The sequence below is a fragment of the Takifugu flavidus genome, chromosome 2 (genome assembly GCF_003711565.1).
Source record: "Takifugu flavidus isolate HTHZ2018 chromosome 2, ASM371156v2, whole genome shotgun sequence".
NCBI classification, from domain to species: domain Eukaryota; kingdom Metazoa; phylum Chordata; class Actinopteri; order Tetraodontiformes; family Tetraodontidae; genus Takifugu; species Takifugu flavidus.
In genome coordinates this window covers 15,284,929-15,297,681 of record NC_079521.1, presented here as the reverse complement: position 1 = coordinate 15,297,681, position 12,753 = coordinate 15,284,929, and the positions used below count along the sequence as shown (strand labels likewise).

The following is a 12,753-nucleotide window of genomic DNA, read 5'->3' as shown; positions in this document are numbered from 1 at the left end:
CAGAGAAAGCAATGAATGTACGGAGAGCAGAGAGCAGTTACACCAGGGAGTGCAGCAATAAAACACAGGTGAGAGAGGTGAGGTAATGAACGGAGGGGGGAGCCCCAACCGGGCTAAATGAAGAGGTCTGAAATGGTGGAAAACATAAAAGAGATGCAACAAACTGACCTTGATTCAGGATGTACCTGTGGCAACATACATTTTTCAAATGTGAACTAAAATTCAAAATAATAAATGAAGAATGTATCCGCTCTCTGGAGTAACTGTCCGTTGTGCTGAAATATAACCGAGTTGCATTGAAAGATTCCTGACATCCAAATGTCTTTTACTTATACATTTATATCTGGATGCCATGAAAATATCCTTTTATGGTTGGAGTAGAACATAGGAATACAGGTCTGCCACACTTTCCTGACACTGTGATAATGGTTTTATAGCAAAAAATATATTTAGTCTCCAGCAAGATTGACAATAAAGAATTACATTTCATAGACTGGCTGGTAGTTCTCTAGCTATGTCTCTGAGCAGTTTCTAAGAGTTATTTTCGAGACACTCAAGTAAGCAACAAAGAGGCGTTTTTGCACCAACTGCTGGTTAGTGACTCTGCAGGATATTTGAGGTAGTGTCAACGTGCCCCCTTTACTGGAGATACATGTTAGCATCCACCACCACATGTTGGGTTACACACTCCAGGTCACAAGCACTCGATCACGATGGCTAGAAGTCTCCTCCGAGTAAATACGAGCCTCTTTGTGTCAGGGTGTGTTTGGTTCAAAGCTCAAAAATGTCAGAGGATTAAATGGGATTATTTCCAGTGTCTCCTCAGAGAATCTGTCAAATTTTGAAGTGCAGAAATGTACACAGAAGCACCACACAGCATTAGAATTGTGATCATTTCAGCCGAATGTTACTTAGGAAAGTACATTATTCCAAACACAAATGTGAATGTAAAAAACAAATAGATCTGAATGTATACAGGTGTTTGAAGGGAGGCAAATTCCACTTCACAGGACCTTTTGCAAAGGAGAAAAAAGAGGACAGAGATAAAACTGTCAAAGCTCGTGACCTCTAAAATGATAAATTTACTTTAATTACTCTTTAAAACATATATCGAGGCAATTTCTTCTAAAAAAAGCATCGTGTTAGAGCGTATATCAGCCCACGGGTAGCACCGTGCGTTCATGGTGATACTGCGCTCTCGCCACCATCTCAATGTATTTGTATGCCCGCCTTCCTCCTCCTCGTTAATAAAGAGAAGCCGCCCTTGACAAATTAAAACCCCAACGTATTCCCATGCATGTATAATCAGATCCAAGGAGTGATATACGAAACCCACCCACGACCCCCTGTCCCCCCAAAAAATCAACAGGACTGACGCAAAAAAAAGACTGTTAATAAGATGTGAAACCTCGTCGGGAAGCAGAGGTGACTTTGGAGTTGGCTTTGAAATATCTTGGATGTGCTGTGAAAATGTAAAAAAAAGAGATTCAACTCTGCACCAGAGAGGGAAAAGGAGGGGGAGAAGAGAGAGAGGGAGAGAGAGAAAGAGAGATTGCAGCGGGGAGTCTGAGGTTTCCCATTTTCTCACTTCATTTTGGATAAGAAAAATCAATTAGCAGACAAACAGACAGGGTGCTGCCTCCTGATGGAAAGTTTGCACCCACCGACCTGTCTTCTGTGTTTTTAATCTTTTAAAACAAATCCTGCCTGAACTTATTCGCGTCGGTTTGTGCGCAATGGCTGGTCAGTTACGCCGTCCGTCTGCCCGCCTCCACATAAATGGATGCTCGCTTTAAAGAGAGGGGGCGTGTGTGAGAGAGAGAGAGAAAGAGAGAGAGAGAGAGAGAAGGGGGGAGAGAGAAAACACCCCGTAACTAAACAAGAAGTGCATGTGGATCCGAGTGACCTTCTGAGTTTGGATAACCGAGACGATTCATGACAGCTCCGCGACTCCTCATTCGAGGTTTCTGCTCAGGAGCCTCCGCCGCGTCTTAGTTCGGATCTCACTTGTGTTGTGTCTCACTCAACGATGTGTTCCGGTGGGAAATACTGTGTCTTTCTGTTCCTGCTTCAAAGTAGCCTGTCGGACCCGGCGACCACGAATCAAGGTGAGTGTTTGGCGCGTCAACACCAGCCTGGTTGCGCAACTTTCATTTTCTTTTAAAACTAACGACTCATAACCTCTTTATGCAGAAAAATGTTGTTTAAGTGTGTAATGACGACTATTAAGTGTTTCCCCCTAAAATTCCATTAGTTTTGTTTTATAATAACAGTTTAATTTGCCACTAAACAACAGCCAGAAGAAACTAAGAATAACATTAAATAAAAAGAGCTGAGATTTCTATTAAATTGATTTAATTACTCTTATTTTTCTGTCCTCCAAGAGCACTATTATGACATATTTATGTTGAGTCTGTCTACTGGTGTGAGAGACAGCAAAACTGTGGGATGCAGGAAGTTGCGCGAATCCTCAGAGCTGAATTTACAGAAAGAAACGCACATTTTCAGCCTCCTGAACAAACACCTGCAGGTTTGCAGGCACAAGCCGCAGCCAGTGGAGGAGGATCCCAGATTATACTTCTGCCCCGATGCAAAAACATTGCCGCAACTATAGGGACCCTCAAAGGGTTCCAGTGAACGTCAGCTTCGAGCACATCCTGTCAGCTACAGCGAGTCTGAGTTTGTCTATTTCTGTCCTCCCTGAGTTCAGCCATCCATGGGTGAAAATCTAAGAGGGGCTTGGGCAACGTATTCTCAAGAGGATTCCTCTTCAAAATAAGCCACATTTACAGTCAAGAATGTGGATTTTTTGCCTTTATGTAGGTCAGGTGGTTAACGCAGGTGCTGCTGTAACATGTGCTGGACGACGTGCGAGGCTGAAGAAACACAAGGGACTGTTCTACGGGTAAAGGACTGTCTTCAGTGTGATGCATCTGACAGCTTCCATCTTGTACTTCAGCAGTGGGCAGATTTAAACACCTTTTCTGAATGGCTGGGCTTTGATGTGCACTTTGAAAGGCAACAAGAGAAGTTGGCATTCTAAGAGGTTACCTGTGGTGATAAGAGTTCCAAGTAGCTCATTAGACCATCTATATTTACACTGTGATTATGTCATGGTGGATATATCATCCAGGTTTCAAGTGTTTGTTATGCGTTTCACTAGCAAATGAGGACTTTTTTTATTATTATTTTTACTGGTCCTCCCTGCACGGTTGAGAGCACAAGTAGGTTAACATTAGGCTCAGGGTTACAGATTCAATAGTGAGGGGTTAAGATTAGAGTTTGGGATCCACAGGAAGATAGAAGGAGTTCAGATTACAGAATCTTTTCTTTCCTTTTCTCTCCTTTTCTCTCTCTTCAATGGTATTTGAACTGCTTCGGGTGAAACAAAGACTTGGTGGTGCCATGAAGTGATCTGAAATGAGCTCATAACTGCGTATATTTACTGCAAATTTTAGGAGGTCCATAGTGTAAATTTACGCGTTGCTTTTTTATGCAGCTAAAACACCAAGGCAGTGATTTCCTGTGTAATCACTGCCAAAGGAGGGAGACAACAATTCTTTGTCAGATCTGTGTACATTTATTTCTTTATTTTGGGCTCATAAACAGAAAAAACAAACAAAAAAGTAAAAAAAATAAAAATAAAAAAAAGCTTGATTTTGAAAGATCAAAAGGATCAAAATCTCCTGATTTTCTCTTTTTTTCTCATTATGCAGAATACACACTGGACTGACAACACACGTCATGGCCACTCTTAAACCCTTAATAACGACACTCCAGGAGTGCGTCATGCATCAGACCAAGAGGCACAAGTGCTTTTCAACAAGTTTTAAACAACTGCAATTTAAAAGAGTGAGCCTGTTAGGTCCTTCAAACGAGGGCCCTCTGGTTTGGGCCACCAGAGTGAAGGTGACAGGTGACTGACCACCAACTGCAGCCCCCACCCAAGGAAACCCAAGAAAATGCATTTTGATTTTACGTGGAATCTTCAAGCAAACCCGGCTTTTTTAGCTATATGTTGCTCTTAATCACCCGCCTTCTTCCCGTCTCTACACTTGAGTCTACTTCTCACGCTCCCACATCTACTTGCGCTTCACATCTGAGCTGATAAATGATTTTTCACTATAGCAGCAGCCAGTAATCAACCATAATCAGCACCAATCTAAATTGGTGGAGTTTGGTTGAAAGACTCGTTGGCTCTAATTGCACAGTTCAGAATCACATTGTGATTGTTTAGGTGGTTCGGGAACTTTCAAGGTTATCCAAAACTCACAGGATTAGTTCTTGCATTGATTAGACGTTCTCTCATTTATTCGTGACTAAATTAGCCCAGTTTAAAGGTCCTCACACTCGTGTGTTAGGAATCTATCAGGAAAAACAAAACCAACCCTTTTCATCGGTCAGGAGCGTTAAGGCATGATGGTGGCAGATCGTTATGTTCCCAGACATACTACGCAGAAAAGAATAATGAGCTTTTTGCTGTATTTCTCTGAGAGTGCACCTGTGGGGGGAGGGGGGGGGGGGGGTGTCATCACGCTCTCCTCTCCTCTCCTCTCAAGGTTTCTTCCTGTTAAAGGGGAGTTTTTCCTTGCCACTGTTGCTTGGCTGGGGTCAGGCCCTGGGATTCTGGAAAGCGCCTTGAAACAATTTTGATTGTAAAAGATGCCATATAAATAAAGATTGATTTGATTTGAAGATTGATCTGTTATTTCCTGGTTCTAAAGTAGCTTCAGTAAAAACCATGGACGAATGGGACATTTCTCATCAACAAAAGATTGAAAACAATCTTTCTCCCATGAAAGATTGTTTTTCTAATTTTGTTGAAAATCAATAGCTCTCTGTCTCTGGCGGTCTGACAGACTGTCTTTATTCCTCCTTCTGTCTGCATCCTCCCTTGAATGGCGAGACAGCATGATTGTAATTCCTGCTTTAATTACCGGCTGGTGGTCAAGGCTAAATGAAGTCTTTGCAAACGCTCAAGTGGTTCATTCAGTCGGACTAAGCCTTAGTCAGATATACCTTATACTAAGGTATATCTTCTCTGGTTATCTACCTCGCTCGCTGCCACAGCTGCATTGAATTAGTCCAGATTTGGCACAGCCGGGCCAAACGCTGAAGTGGTGGCTAAGAGAATGTGACTTTTTGTTGACCCCTGAAGTGCGACACACTTTGTTGATAGAGACTGTAATTAACTGACTGCGTGGAGACAAAGGAAATTGCACATTCATCATATCAAATCGACTCAGGGGGCTTAGCAAGGGACAGATAATGACTCCTTATACGCATCGGCCGTGACCAGAGTGCAAACAGTTGGTAGCGCTTGTAGGTGCACGAGGCTTGAGGCCGCCGATACGGCCATCGCAGGCAGGATTATCCACGAACGCTGGGATGTGAACTTGGAAAAGTAGGCAATAAATGCTGTTGTCAGTGCAGCGTTGGTCCCAGATGTTCTGTTTCAGGAAGGAATATACAGCTGCCCCCGGGGCCCATTGAGACGGACGCAGCCGTCTGCTAGTGTTCTGTTTTTCTTGCCGTCGGGTACGGACCAAATGTTGTGGTAGCGTGAGGGGAATACTGGGTCACTGGAAGTTTAAATATCTGTTTCATTTGTAAAATGAGATTAAATAAGTGTTAAAGCGCTTGCGAGGTTACAATTGTTCCTGCTTTAGACCGCACACACAGCGCCAGCTAGTGGCCTGGCATGGAAACTAGAGAATTTTCAATGTTTCGTCCGTGGAAATGTGCACTTCTTTTCAAATAAAAAAGAAGCAGTACCATCTCAAGTTGGCCCTTCTCATATGACTGAGCCTGAGTCTAGTGCTGACACTTAGAAGGACATTCTAGTAGTTGGTGAGCACCGTTAAGTTTAATGTGAAAGTGACAGTTTATTATTGGGTTTAATTGACCTTGCCCTCCTAGATCCGTTTGGCTTGTCTGGTTTCTTTTGTGTAAACCTGAAGTCAGCGGTTGACAGAACAGTAGAGCTCCGGCTGTGAGGGACCAAAACAGGTACCTAAGATATTGCCACTATTAATGATATGGAGCCTTTAAATCTCTAATCAATGGCTGCAGGGAGTTGTTCCACATGCTGGGTTAACACTTGAACTACATGTTAAAGTTTGAGATGGAAAGTTTATTCCTTTATTTTCCCCTTCAGTCATGTTTAGATTATCCTTCATGTCAGGCAGCACAGGAAACTCCTGACCTCTGTGAAGGTACCAATCTTTCAGAGTTCACCAAGACAGAGGGAGGGTCCGCGCTGGTGTGGCGGCAGTTCTTAAGAGCTCTTATTTCATGGTCGTTGAACCAGATAAGGGCTGTACGACTCGCTGACAACTTGATAACAATTTTTCTGCTCTCTTTCCTCTTGGTCATTGCTATTTCTCTTCTTTTAACATTTACCCCCTCTACCTTTCTTACCCTTGCCCTTTTCTGCTCTCCTCTATCACCCTGGCCTCTGCCTTTCGCCTCCATTTCACTTTTATTTTTGCCCACCCCTACGTTCTCAAGTGGTTCTGTTGGACACAACGACAGTGCTGGGGGAACTAGACTGGAAGACATATCCTGTCAATGGGGTGAGTGAAACGATCATTTCTTATTACCCGAATGAAAGTTAAAGCTGTTATCTTAATGAATACAACCCAGAACAAGTGAAGACATGTGATCTCAATCAAGTGTAGCAGCATTGTGCTGCTGTTGCTCTGCTACACAGCTTAGCATCGCATTAGCAGGAGAAAGTGAGAAATAACTCCTGCTATGTCCAAAAATCAAGCAGGGTTGAGTGCAGAGAGTGCGCTCAACCCTGCGTGACTTGGTGCACTCGCTGATGAGCTGAAACCTGTTTGAGACACCGAGGTATTTCGCTTCAAACGGCATCACAGTGTTGCATAATGAATACGAACTCGACTGACGTCTGCACTGGCCTGATCTCTTTATTTTTCCTACTGAATATTTAATATTTGCTCAATGGTTCTCGTTTCGTTGTTACTACAGTGGCCTTAATAATTAACTTTACGGTATATCTAGCTTCATGTCTACCACAAAGGATGATGGCTTAACTGCTTAGTTATTTTCAAAATGCATTATAGGATACATTAAATGCATTAAATAGAGGACAGTGATCCTCATTTTATGCCTCACCGGTCTGGGTTCTGAGTTCTAAAATTGAGTGCTAGCATGTGCTAGCTTTTTTTCTTTTCAGCGTGTTGACTGCTGATGTTTGTGTTCTTTAAAATCTGCATTTCAGACTTACAGCCGTTGGTTGATATCATTGTAAAAATATGTTGTCCGATCCTCTCTCGACACTCACTGTCCTCTTTTCTTTTCCTGAGAGTAACGCTGCATTCATGCATTTCGAAACATTGGAGAAATGAGACCTGAGTTGACAGATCAAGATAGAAACAAATACGATTTTAAAATAATTAGATTTATAGTATAGTTTGACTAAGTTAGGGAGGCTGGACTAAAAAGCCCAATGGGCCATACGTGGTGGTGATTTGCAGCTGCTCTATTATTATTATTATTATTATTATTATTATTATTATTATTAGTAGTAGTAGTAGTAGTAGTAGTAGTAGTAGTAGTAGTATTAGTATTAAGAATTATTATTAATTTATAGCTACAGGGCATAGACTGACTGCTTTCACTTTGTTCCTCCAGCTTTTGATTGGCATTTCACTGTCAATAGAAACCTTGCAAATGTACACACTGCTGTAAACATTACGCCTCCCAGCATCCCGTGAAATCGGCATCAAGTGTGCAAACTTTGTGCCGCCAGTGTGATTCACGGTCAGTATGTGCGATTTAGCAGATGGGCGCGGGGTAGCTGAGGGGGCTCCGGCCTGGTTCGGAGCAGTTTAACCGATTTCGTGCACCACTTCTGCCGTTCACATCAAACATCCGACAAACAAACACAGTGTGTCACAACAACTGGCGCTTCCTCATCTATTATGTATTTTCATCTGTAAGAGAAAACAGAGCCTGATCATAATCCCACTAGAGATTAAAGTAATCTCATTGTAGTATATCAGTTTTTGCAGGGCTAAAACAGAAGGGAAGATTTTTTTTTTTTTAATACAAGCAAGCAACAATAGCTATCCCACAATAATGCTTCTAATTCCGCACACATGGTGACAGAGGGACTGTTTGAGCGTTGGGGCTGTGATTGAAAACGTAATAAATCCTTTGGAGCCAAACCAATAAACAGAAATTAAATACTGAGGTATCTTTCAGGTTGAGACACTCCTCTTGAAGGAGCCTGTCCTCATCCAGAATGCTGGGTTTTTTGCTATGGGGAGAAGCAGAAGCAGCATTAATTAGTCGAACAAAACACAACACCAGCGCTCAGATTCACGTCAAATCAATAATTCATCACAGCTGCAGAGATTTAATGATAGTTTTATACCACCTCCGCGCTCTCCCTCACATCCCCTTAGTCTGACAATGACAAACGATCGTGTTTTAATCAAAACCTTGTGCCTTTTTAGACGCTGCACCATTGTTGTCCCTGTGATTTAAATGCATATGTAAAGGTGTTTGTGTTTCATTGTGTTGAATTGAAACCCTGAGCTCATATCTGGGTTTATTCTTTGAATTATATCATTAAGACAACAACAAACACGCACTCATATTATTTTTCTAGCAGTGCTCAGCCATATCCTCCACTATAATGTCTTTAATTTTTCATAAACAGACTTTGCAGGGACATTTGTCTCAAATTATGAGACAAATGTTTCGTGATACTTGCACAGCTCAGCCGTTATCTATCTGTAGTCAGATAAATGAGAAAAAGGGTTTAAAAATTAAACGGAATGAATGGAAGCTGTGTAACATCTAATAAAAGAGATGATGAAATGTGACCTCAACAGGTGTGAGTCTTCCACTCCTTTCTGATCCATCTTCTGCTACCTGTGGACCAGTTTGAGAGACACTGGCCACACAAATCTGTCATTCTGATGATAAAAAGGAAATAGTTCTGTTATTCTCCTGGTCACAGCATTTCATATCGACAATAAACAAGATCCTAAAAGTATCGATGTTTTAAAAGGAGGATCGTTTGGTTGATTTATACGACATATTTAAAAGTGCTATAATGAAGCTACAAACCAACTGTCGTCATTTTTTTCCCTTTGGTTTCCTCTGTCCTCCCTCTCATAGCCATCAGAACGTTGCTCATTGAGAAGTGCAGATGGACCCCGTTCAGGCTAATGTGATGCATGGGGATAAGTCCAGATATTAAATATGACATTTTCAGCCATTATAGCAGGGCTGTATTTTTGGGTTATTTTTCTACACTTTCCTCATTGGCCCTCTCTGTTTTTACTCCTCATCCTCCATTTTTCTTTTTGAATCACTGCAGCCTCGGGGGTCGATGCGCAATCGGCCCCTTTTCCTTACACACTTAAAAACTTTCTTAAATAAACGATCCTTCACGGTATGATGTTTTATGGAGTCTAGAATGTGTCTGGAGGGGAACGCGTTATTCTGCCCGTGCTAGTCTGGTCTACATGCAGTCATAACTCATTTGGAAGATGATCTCCTTATCTGCGAGGCAAAAGTTCCTCCTTAGCCTCCATGTCTGCGTTCAACAACTTTCACAACAGCTGCAGTTTTCGGCGGCTGTCAGAGTTTCCCGTCACAAGATGAGTGCAGAAGTTAAGCTGCCTAGAGTCGAGGAAAAATGTCAAAACAAGTTACCACATTCAAAGCTCTCCACATTCGCGTCTCTGCAGAATGAGGGGACATTGCAGCAGATATTAATACGTCACTGTTGAATTGTCCCCGTGTGGAGACAGACACGCTGATGGAACACCGTTATCCTTCTGATTAGAGGACATTCTCTACCCCTCTGTTCACATTACACACACTTCTGACAAGAGATTAGATAATCTCAGCGCAGTAAAGTCTCATTTGAGCCCCATTTTCCCATAAATGAAGGCAGGTTTCATGTTCCTGAAGCTTGAAGCATAAATATTCCATTAAAAGGTCTGTTGCAGGGGTGATGTGAGCACGACTTGACTTCTATTATGAACGCTTCCCTTGTTGTTAGCTGGTGATTTTTGTTCGGGGGATAACAGGCTGAGCCGTGGGGATCTACCTGCCTCGCAGAGCTTAGGCCGCGGCTCTTTCAAGCTCACGGTTCACATTTGTTTTCCCCATCTCTGAATCGTGCCACATCCTCGGGGGAAGGTTTAGCTGCGAAGCGCAGGGTTACAAGTTACCATTTTGTCATGTTTGTATGCATAATTAAACTTTAATGACGCAGCGCCGAGCGTCTGGAACGCACGCAGACGGATTCCGAGTAACTGCCGGCGGTCGACGAGGAGGAAAGTAAAAGGAGCCATTGACTTAAAAATGATGAAAGTTATTTCAATTTGCAAAAACAACTTTATATCACTCGAGTGTATTGGGCTAAGCTGCAATTTCAAAACGCTCACTTCAGCAGAGCTTTGCATATTGTGATATAAGTGAGGAGAAAACAAAAACTGACTCAAAAGTTCTCGTGACCATTGTATTCCAGCATTAAACAAAATGTCTTTATGCTAATATTGTTCCTGCAAGCACAGCTGCAGAGTTGCTTATGAACGTAGTTTTGGAAAATAATTATATAAATGTATTTATAGTAATAAAGCAATAATGAATCATGTGAAATGAGGCAGTATAGATGCCATATGCATATGTTTGATGACGCTCCATTCTGTATACAGTACAGTAACATAAATAGCTGGGTCTATTTTTTCTATTTTCTTTATTCTTGTAGCGCTGATGCATATTCATAATTAACATCTAGACTCAGTATATGAAAGTGAAACCTATTGTCTGAATTGTCAAAAAAAGGAAAAATGATTATGATTGCTTGACTGCAGAGCCCTCAAGAGTCACATAAAGCTAATTCAGTTTAATTAATAAGAGATTAACAGCCTGCATAGTTCACTCAAGGTTAAAGTGTTGCGTAATAACGTATATGAGATAACGCTCTCAACTTAGTCTGTCACAGAACTTTCTTAAGTCTGTCTGTGCGGCATCCTTGGTGATGTTTGCTGTTAATGAATTTTGAGAATGTGTTTGTAATGTATTGTAATTACATACATAATGTCATGTATGTAATTCAGCTATGATGATATTGATAATTGAACCGAACGCTCAAAGTTGAAATCGTGAACGTGTTTGTCCCAAAATTAACTCGGGTGATTCAGTTTATGCGTTTATTACCCCGATGTCAAGAGACCGGTGTAAACACTGCCTTGAACGGAGGAGGCCAGGAATAAATGTTGCTGTGTGATCTTTATAGTCAATCATAGTGCTACACTTAAGTGCAACAGAGAGCTGTTATGGAGTCACTAACAGTGAGGATGGCACCAAAGCGCCGGTGGGATTGATGGTGCTGCATTCTCGCCGTTTTTTGTTCACTGCTTAGAGTTAGTGACATCCATGGATGTATTAGAAACCAGTCCTCCATGCTGATGAGCTGCACTCAGAGGAGCCTCCTGAAAAGCTTCCCGAACATTTCTGTGATGCCATCGTTATCCTACCTTTTAAAACACGACGTGTCGGTGGGCTGAGGATGGTGGCTCTGGTTTTAAAGGGTTTTAAAATCAATCTTTATTTATATATGTTTATATATTTATATATGTTTCAAGGTGCTTTCCAGAATCCCAGGGCCTAACCCCCAACAAGCAACAGTGGCAAGGAAAAACTCCCCTTTAACAGGAAGAAACCTTGAGCAGGACCAGGCTCATGTAGGGGGACCCTCCTGCTGATGGCCGGCTGGGTAGAGAGAGAGAGAGAGGGGGGAGGATGGGTAGAGGATAGAATGGAGGGGAGGGGAGAGGAGAGGAGAGGAGAGGAGAGGAGAGGAGAGGAGAGGAGAGGAGAGGAAACCATGACCCAGTGGGGGGGTGACAGAGGCCTGTCAGGTGATCATGTTTCCGGACCCCGGCAGCCTTGGCCTATAACAGCACAGCTAAGATGTTAACCTAATGATTAGACGACCCCCTAAGTATGATCATTAGTCTGTCTATGACAGTAACTGGAACTGCAGAATTAATAACAATAAGCTTTTTCAAAGAGGTAGGTTTTAAGTCTTAAAAGTAGAGATGGAGTCAGCCTCCCGTACCTGAACAGGGCTCCGTACGTGTACGTGTGTAAGTGACACAATGTCAGCTGTCCGTTTATTGGAGATGAAGCTCCGGGCGTCACAATGTTAAAGCGCAGCAGTCAAACGAGAGGCCGGCTGACGCAACGGCCTGCAAACATTGGTGCAACCGACTGGGTGTCTCTCAAATGTCACATTTCTTTAAAGACTGATGTCTCACTAAAATAGAGGTTGAACATTGTATGAGCGCCACTTCTGCACATTCACCGCTCCCTCTAAGCTATATTAGAATGTACTATATTAATAATAATATGATTTCTTCATTTGTACGCCTGTACTCTCCCTGTGTGTGTGTGTGTGTGTTGTTGTAGTGGGATGCTATCACAGAGATGGACGAGCAGAACAGACCCATACACACCTTCCAAGTTTGCCACGTAATGGAGCCAAACCAGAACAACTGGCTTCGCTCTGGGTGGATCCAGCGGCAGGCTGCACAGAGGGTCTGGATGACTTCCTGAAATGAAGCAGCCTTAAAATCTAAACTAGTTTGATAGTTTCGAGGGTGATTTCTAGTAAAGTCTGTACAGGAGACGTGCTTTTCTTTTTCATTGCTGTATTGTGTACAAGCCTTGCCCAGATTTCCCTTTTTTAAATCCTTT

General features: G+C 42.4%; 1 protein-coding gene across 1 annotated transcript in view; it reads left to right on the top strand.

Annotated features, from left to right (window-relative positions):
* Window positions 1-1,626: 1,626 nt before the first annotated feature.
* LOC130521820 (ephrin type-A receptor 6-like) overlaps window positions 1,627-12,753 on the top strand; it is a 29,227-nt gene continuing 18,100 nt past the window's right edge. Inside the window, exons 1-3 of the mRNA XM_057025638.1 lie at window positions 1,627-2,108; window positions 6,511-6,575; window positions 12,466-12,594. Of these exons, the coding sequence (XP_056881618.1) occupies window positions 2,030-2,108; window positions 6,511-6,575; window positions 12,466-12,594 (273 nt within the window). The 5' untranslated portion in view covers window positions 1,627-2,029. The remainder of the gene's footprint in view (window positions 2,109-6,510; window positions 6,576-12,465; window positions 12,595-12,753) is intronic.